We start from the raw sequence: 8530 nt of genomic DNA on the forward strand, positions 1-8530 counted from the left end.
TAATTATAAAAATCAAGTAATTGAAAAAAACAAAGCAATGTAACGAAATAATCCCAAATTAATAAGAAAATGGAAATGACAAAGATACTGGCAGAAATCAATGAAATAGAGAATAGTTAATATGTGTAGTAAAAGCCAAGGATAATGTTTTGAAATGATATGATTTTGATATTGAGCAAAAAAGAGGAAAATAAAAATAAAGACAAAATAGAGAACTGCAGACAGAAGGGATAAAAGAAACACATTGAGCAGCTGTATTCAACAATTTTGAATTCCAAGATCATTTCAAGGAAAAACAAAACGCCAGAGCTGACACCAGAAGAACAGAGGGAACCGGAAGAGGTTGGTGCGCCCTGCCTGGGGGTTTCCCAGGGAGACTGTACCAAACTCAAGGAACCATTCAAGCTTAACACAAACTGTTAAGAATGTAGAGAAGGGGCAAAAGGCTGGTATAAGCTGGATTCCAAAACCAGCTAAACATCATCCAGCCTACTCAGCTGCCGGGTACGGTTTCCGGACCAAACCGAGGGGTGGGCTGCTTATTCTCTCTGCCCAGTAACACGAGATGCAGGTGAACCGGGAGAGAAGTTTTCATTTCAGTAACGGTTCCAGTGAGAGGGGCTGGAAATTATCACCAAACCAACTCAAAATTACATTTTCCAGAGCTTATATACCTTCTAAGCTATATGTCTATGAACAAGTGTGCATTCATCTAAAGACGTAAGTGATTGACTTCTTCTCATTGATAACCACAGTCTGAGTCCTGAAGACCTTCCTCTGGAGCCTCGGTGAACTGACTTAGATTGAGTCCAGGTGCCGGGGTGCTGACCCTTATCCGGTCTCCTGCTAAGTCATGGAAATTTGGTGTATTTCTTCAGTCTCCAATAAAGCTTGTTTGTGGAGGCCTGGGGAGTTTCTTCAGATCCTCAATAAAACTTGTTTAATCCTAAATGAGTCCTGTTAAGAATTTCTTCCTTATTTTGTCATGCTTCCAGGCCCAGAAAAGGCCCAGGCAAAGCTCCTGGTAGGTTTTTGTTATAGTCCAGCCTTTGTATAAGGCACTGGCTCTTTTAGCTTTTACTATTTAACATCACCACTTAACATGGAAACACTTGTGGCAGAGCCTGCGTTAGTGAGTCCTGGCCTGCCACAGTGCCATTCCCAGGTGCCTGGCACAAAACAGTACACAGACAGCAGCCCATGGAGGAAAATATCCTAAATAAAATATTAGCTTGCCGCATCCAACAGTGCATGCTTTTAAAACTGCACATGACCGAGTAGTGCCTGTCTGTGACTGCGAGGCACGCACATTGTGAGAATTTCTGTTGTCTGTTCATTTCCCAGACTCAGCAACCGAAGGACTCAGACGCTGCCCTTTTGACTCAGCCCTGGGTACCCTGGGTTGCTTAATGAGAGTGTCAAATTATTTTCCAACTACTGCAAGTATTACCTAAAGCCACTGGAGTCAGCCAATTCCTGCCTCGTTCCTGACAGTCGCAGACCCCACCTCTGTCTTTGAGGAAGCAGGGGGCATATAGCTTGCTGTGTCCACAGGACACCGAGGTGCGGGGATGTCTGGCGACTTGGGGACACTCATTGTAGGTGACATGGTGTGACCCTGTGGCCCTGGGCCAGGTACTAGTGCCTGGGCTAGATAGAGACTTGGCCAGAGGCTTCCAGAAACTAACAGTCACATTTCCCACGCCCAGGATGTGCTCCTACAGGGGCCGGGATGCCCCGCTGCCCCTTGTTGGAAGCTCACAAGTGTCCTCAGCCAGAGGCCTTGGCCATGTGGTTGTGGGTGCAGCTGTGACGCACAGTGGGGCGGGGCAGTGGGAGCTGGGTTGCTGGAGACCCAGTCAGAAGGTGCAGGATGGGAACTGCTGACCTGCAGGGTGGCGCGGCTCATGCTCACTTGATTCCTTAGAACCGAGAATCGCCACTTTGTGGGGTCTTCCTCACAGGAGAGCCCGGTGTCCCCGATGAGGTCCACACAGGTGCTCAGTCCATGCTTTCAGCACTGCCTGTGAGCTGCCCTGAGTGACAGGATGCCTCCAGCTCTACTTTGGGGTCCCAGTCCCTGGCTCTGAGTCCCCACTCAGGGCCCCTCACGCCCAGCTAGGGCTCTGGATTCTGCTGTCTTCCGTCCTCCTGAGTCCTGAGGGGCTGAGAGTTCTGCACACCCCCCACCCTGCTACTCCAGCACCCCCATCTCCCTTATCACCGGCTCTGGGCTCCCTTTCACAGCAGCTCTGGCTGCCCCTGTACCTGATGTGCTTCCCCCACCTAGTATGCTCCCCCCACCTGAAGTGTTCCACCTGGAGTGCTCCCCATCTCCACCTGGAGTGTCCCCCCACCTGGAGTGCTCCACCACCTGGAGTACTCCCTCACCTGGAGTGCCGCCTCCACCTGGAGTGCTCCCCCCACCTGGCGTGCCCCCCCACATGGAGTGCTCCACCTGCCTGGATTGCCCCCCACCTGTAATGTCCCCCCACCTGGAGTTCCTTCCCTCCCTAGAGTGCCCCCCACCTGGAGTGCCCCCCCACACCTGGAGTGCTCCCCCGCCTGGAGTACTCCTCCTACCTGGAGTGCTCCCCCACCTGGAGTGCTTCCCAACTTGGAGTGCTCCCCCACCTAGAATGCTCCTCCTACGTGGAGTGCTCCCCCACCTGGAGTGCTCCACTGCCTGCTGTCCTTCCTCCAGATGAGTGCAGAGCTAACTCCTCACCTTCTTAGGTCCTGCCCGGCCTGTACCTTCTAGGGGTCCTTCCACGATCACCCCATTTTGATCTCTCTCTTCTCGTGGTGTCTTATTTCTAGGGTGTCTGTCACTGTCAGTTGTACCTGTGCTGTTGACTGGCCATCCCCTGTGACATGTATCTTCCGCATCCCGGTGTCTTGGCCCCACCAGTGGGAACCTCAGCCCTAAGCCACCAGCATGTGTTCCCAGGTGCCATGCTGGGCTCACTCCTGTGGTTGGGGCCCTCCTGGGGGCAGAGGGTGGGCAAGGGGTGTCCAGAAGGCTGAGTCAGGGCCGGCAAATGGGCCAGGTGCCTGAAGCAGGCCAGGTGGAGTCTGGGAAACAGGGCGGCTTCCGTCTGATCAGGCAAGAAGGGGCTCCTGTGAGCAGGTGTTTTGTGGCCAGCTGGGACCCTGACACAAGGTGTCCTGGGCCGCAGGAGGCTCCCCAGGTTCTGGCCAGACTCCCATCATCCTGGAACTGCTGACTCCTGACAGATACCTCCTCAGCAGACACAGAGCCCAGCGCCTGGATCTCAGGTCCACCACCTTCTAGAAGGTCCCAAGAACACCAGGACCCAGGTGTGAAGGTGTTGCCCTCAGCCTGCAGAGCTGGGACAGAAGCCTCCAGTGCCACCCTCCCCAGTGCCTGGCTCCCCCTCCATCCTGGGCCTGGGCCCTTCGTGATCCATCACCTGTGGGCTTCCCCCATGCCCTGGGTCTGGGTCCTTCCTGATCAATCGCCTGGGGGCTCCCCCTATACCCTGGGCTTGGGTTAGGGATTAATCACCCAAGGAGAGGGCTGGAGTCAACCCAGGGCTTCAGGATTGAGCAGGGGCACAGCCAGGCTCCTTAAGGTGAGCACAGGCTGCCAAGTGAGCCGTGCAGACCGTCCCCAAGTGGGACAGGCTCTGGGGGTCACCGGGCATGGTGGATGGGCTCCATCTTGCAGAAGTGCTGGGGGTCACTGGGCACGGTGGATGGGCTCTAAGGGTCACTGGGCACGGTGGGCAGGCTCCATCCTGCAGAATTGCTGGGGGTCACCAGGCATGGTGGACGGGCTCCATCCTGCAGAAGCGCTGGGGATCACTGGGCACGGTGGGTGGGCTCCATCCTGCAGAAGCGCTGGGGGTCACCGGGCACAGTGGACAGGCTCCATCCTGCAGAAGCGCTGGGGGTCACCGGGCACAGAGGACGGTCTCCATCCTGCAGAAGTGCTGGGGGTCACTGGGTGCGGCCTCTGGCACCCGCAATGGCTATGGGGGAGTAAGTCTCATGAACTAGGAACTGGCATTTTGGTGCCTGGACAAGAATGGCATTTTTGTGTTTGTCATTTTAAGTAGTTTTGCCAAAGTACAAATAGAATAGCTTATGCGTGTTTCGGAAGGGGAATGAGATGGCATTTGTGTGTGAGAAGAAGCCCAGGCTTCTCTGATAAGGACAGGACTCAGGACATTGTTCCTCCAGGGGACCTGGGCACATCGGGGATGCAGAGACAAAGCAGAGCCAGTGAGGAGGGGCCACAACATTTATTGAACTCTGAGGTGCACAGAAGGGTTGACTCGTGCGTTTGTGCTCTCCAGCCACCCTGGAAGACGCTGAGGGGACCCCGAGGGCCTCCCCAGCATGCGGCATCTCTTGAAGGCAGGGCCCCAGCAGGCTCTGCCCTCCACCCCACTCCTGGGGTCAGAGCCCCGACATCCTCCACCACCCTCCTCTCCTGGTGCTCCCCACAGGTGGCAGGAGAAGCAACCCCCAATTCCAGCATACAACCTGGGGCAGAAACTTGGGCCCAGACGACACGGATTCTGAGGGGAAACTGAGTCGGCACGGCGGGGCTGTGGGAGAGGAGGGGTCTCGGGCAACAGCTCTGGACGGCAGAGGAGAATGGTGGACAGGGAGTGCTGTCGGGACGCGGACCCAGCTCCTACGACAGACAGCTACGTTGACACCAAGGAACAATATTTCTAAAATAATTAACACTGCATGCCGGTGAATGGGCAGGCTGGAGCGTCAGTCACAAGGAACACTGAAGGGGATCGCGGAGCCTGCAGCCTCCGTGGAGAGCGGCTGTGTGCGCGGGTGTCCATCCATGGCTAGTCCTTTTACTGATGAAGAAAACCTCTCCACTGGTATCTGTGAGGCAGGGAAGGGTGCTGTACAGTGTGAGAGCTGGGCTTGGGCTCTGGCAGGGGGTGACGTGGCGGGAGGATGCTGGGTAGGGTTAGAGCGCACCCATCCCTGTGACCTCGGACGTCAGCCTAGAACAGACAGGCAGGAGGGGGAGAGACGGTCACAACAAACACCCTCCTCAGTGGGCAGGCGTGAGGCTGGGCTGTGAGGCCTCTGCTCGCTGGGACAGGTGGTGCCTGTTAGCTCAGGAGGTCCTAAGCTGGAGACCGCAGCAGGGCACACAGGACTGGACCCCGGGCCTCCACCCTGCCCAGGCCCCCCCCCAGGCCTGTCACCATGTCAAGCCACAGGGATGAAGAGAGGCCCAGCCTGACTCTGGATTGTGACACATGCCCAGCGGGGTGCCCGTGGTAAAGTCAGGGGTGTCCTCGTGCTGTCCAGGTGGCCTCTTACCCACTCACTGGGAGCGCGGGTGGCTGAAGGGGCACAGGGATGGGGTTCCAGGGCCCGCACAGGGCTGTGTCCACCCAGAGGTCCTGCCCCATCCCTCCCACCAGCCCAGCTCGGGGCTGTAGCAGGAGGACACCCTTGGGGAGGGAGGAGGGGGTGTTGCTTTGTCAGAGGCCGGCAGGGGCTGGTGGTATGGCCTGCCTGGCAGGATGGGGCACTGGTCGAGGCTGAGTGGGGCACAGTCACAGGGCCCCAGGTGGCTCCAGACCCTCCCATGTGCAGCAGGGACCCACGGACTGGTCCTGCCCGTCCTTACACATTTCCATGAGGAAGAAAGAGGAGGCAAAATGGCAAAGCCTCAAAACATTCATCTTTTTGGAGAGCTCTGAGTGGACAAGTCAGGCCTTCCAGGATTTGCTGCCTCAAAGAGGCAGGTCTGGCCACCTGTCTGGGGCCACGGGAGCACCTGCCTTCCTCTCTGGCCTCTGGGATCATCACTGGAGACGCTTCAGGTGGGAGGTTGGGGAGCGAGGCGGTCTGGCGTCTGCATAGAGGCTGGCGCTGTCCCAGCCAGTCCTCGCTTTCCAGCCCCGGGCAGAGCGGGCAGAGGGGCGGGCAGAGTGTGGCCTAGACTCAGCCTCCTCCCACCCCCGACCATCCAGGCAACGTAACGCCAGCTGGTGCATCCCTGTCCTGGCATTCAGAGGCCCTCATAGCTGCTCACCTGGCGTTGATGAGATACTGGGCAAGGCTGATGTTGGCCGGGGTCCCCGTGATGGTGATCTGACGCTCTGAGGACCCTTCAGTGGCGTTGGCAATTTTGATCTGAGCTCCAGACATCTGTCGAATTTCATTGATTTTGGTCCCTTGGCGTCCAATTATGCAGCCTATTAGCTAGAAGCAAGGACGGGGGCATTTCTTAGAGAAGAGCCAGAGCCAGCCTCTGGAGACTGTGGGCAGTGCACCCTGGGGGCTCCGGGCAGACTGTCAGCCTTGGACTCTGCCCCAAGCTCTGAGCTCAGTGCTCCGAGAGGCCCCGCCCATACCTGCTGGCAGATGCTGCCTGATCCAGGCCACCTGCCCGAGGTCGGGCTAAGAGCACCTGAGCCTCTGCCACCCCTCTCAGAGCTACCCTGCTCCCCATTCCGCCAAGCCAAGAGGCCGCAGTCACTCAGCCTGGGTGCTCCACACTGGTCCCCCCAGGGGACCAGCAGCGACCCACAGGTGGCAGCCAGGGCCCGAGTAGGGAGGCTCTGAAGCCAGCACGGCCCAGCGGCATCTATGCCTTCCTTGCCACATCCTCGGGGAGACCAGTTCTGCCCAGACAGGCAGCATTAAAATGCTCAAGAAGAAATGTGTGCTTGAAGCCAGCACAAAACTCACTGCTGCATAAAACCTAGTTTTTGGCTGAACTTAGATGAAACTCAGGCCATTCAGGCACTTCCCATTTTGAGACCCCTGTTTAAAGATGGAACACAGTGACTTCTGGCCAAGGGGGTCACCAAGAATGAGGGTGCTCCTTGGAGAAGCTGAGGGAGGAGGATGGGCATGAGGGGAAGCCACAAGGGGGCTCAGGGACAACTCGGGCCCCCAGAGTAAATGGCGCAGGAGCCAGTGGGATCTCTCGATGCCCACCATCAGACGGAACAGATACTTCACGCACCCACAGGCCACTGATGAGAGTTCCGGAGCTTGGCCAGGAAAAAGAAGTGGCCAGACACATGGCAAAGAGAGCACCAGACTGAAGGGTGCCCAGCACGGGGGGCCAGGAGGGCAGCCGGGCACAGGGATCTCAGATGGCCCTGAGGCGGATTCCCCTTCCACCTCCCATGAGGCTGCTGGAGTGTCAGATGGTGAAATGGAGTCTGTCCTCACGAAGTGAAATGCTGGATAAGGACTGGGCTGGGCCGTGCAGCCGTGTGCAGGAGGGACGTCCACTTCCAAGCATGAAGGGGCTCAGCCTGTGGGGTGAGCAGCAGCTCCATGGCGGCACACAGGTGCCCTGCCAGCCAGCCCCTGTCCCTGAAGAGACCTACAACGTCTCAACTCTGCTCACCCTAGAGGCCATCTCTGCTGGCTACCTAGGTAATGACAGCTGTCTCAGAACAGTCAGTCTCTGTAGACATCTAGAGACCCCTGCTCTAGAGAACCCAGGGCTGCTGGGAGTCCTGCGTCTCCTGCGGCATCTTTGGGCTCCACCCACACCTCTCGGGCTCCACCCACATTTCCCAAGGCCCCACCCACAGTCCAGCCCTTCCCTGCTCATGCCTGTGTGTGGTTGAGTGTGCCCCTGGGGTCAGGAGGGTGGCTTCCTAACTGCCACATGGCCACATTCATCTGCCTGGCTGTATCCCCCTCCCTGGTGGCAGAGAGCTCTGGAGGGCTCATCTCTGATGGGGGCCACGCAAGGTGGCCCCTGGAACTAGGGACAGCAGTACAGACCCCATGACGAGGGGGAACGTGGCTGACTTGGCAGCTTGACCGCAGGTCTCTGTAAGATGCTGACATCCAGGAGGGAGTGCTCCTGGGCTTTCACACTGCCAGCTTCCTATACCCCTCCTTGGCCAGCAGCAGCCAACTTTGCTTCATGGCACGTTCTGCACTGGAGTGCATGATGCCTGCTGACGCTCACAGCACTGAGAGCCTCGTGCACAGGCACTGCTGAGTCTCTCCTTGAAGCTTGCTGGAGGAAGTATCTCCCTGCCTCTCCCACACAAGGTGCCGACCGTCTTCTCTTAACCGTCTGCTCCTGTCTCCTAACTGCCTCGCTCCAGCTGCACCCTGGCACACGTACCCCTCCTGCCCTCACCCTGCCCTCTTTCCCTCTACTCCCTGTGATGTGACGCCCAGGGCACCCCTCTCCCCAGGCTCTGGAGGGCACTGCCTTTGTCACAGGCCTTTCCCCTCCTCTGCACACAGCTGTGGGGTCTGAGTGCTGATGGGACATTGTTGAGCCACCAGGGCACACCTGCCTCATCACCGATACCAAGGTGAACAGCACTGTGACTTCTGTACTGGCACTCTCCACCATGAGAAGGGAATGTGGGGAGGACAGACCTCCTTCACCTGCCCTGCGCTAGGTTGGCTCACTCAGTGCTGGGGAGGGTGCCTGCTAGGCCGAGCCCTGCAGCCCAAGGGTGCCTTCCACCTGGCTCCACCTTCACCTGCACACCCTGCCAGCAGTGAGCAGACTCCTCCCCACCTGCAC

General features: G+C 57.7%; 1 protein-coding gene across 20 annotated transcripts in view; it reads right to left on the minus strand.

The window, feature by feature from the left end:
• Positions 1–4249: 4249 nt before the first annotated feature.
• PCBP3 (poly(rC) binding protein 3) overlaps positions 4250–8530 on the minus strand; it is a 264296-nt gene continuing 260015 nt past the window's right edge. For 13 of the 20 annotated variants that reach the window (XM_032276689.1, XM_032276690.1, XM_032276695.1 and 10 more), the window contains 2 exons: positions 6047–6216; positions 4250–5000 (listed from right to left, as the gene is read on the minus strand). In XM_032276689.1, the coding sequence (XP_032132580.1) occupies positions 4964–5000; positions 6047–6216 (207 nt within the window). In that variant the 3' untranslated portion in view covers positions 4250–4963. Of the gene's footprint in view, positions 5001–6045; positions 6217–6452 lie in introns of those variants that run through there. The other 7 variants (XM_032276705.1, XM_032276706.1, XR_004268554.1 and 4 more) reach the window with 6 other exon arrangements.

Source organism: Sapajus apella, unplaced genomic scaffold (genome assembly GCF_009761245.1).
Source record: "Sapajus apella isolate SASKATOON/1434 unplaced genomic scaffold, GSC_monkey_1.0 scaffold8, whole genome shotgun sequence".
NCBI classification, from domain to species: domain Eukaryota; kingdom Metazoa; phylum Chordata; class Mammalia; order Primates; family Cebidae; genus Sapajus; species Sapajus apella.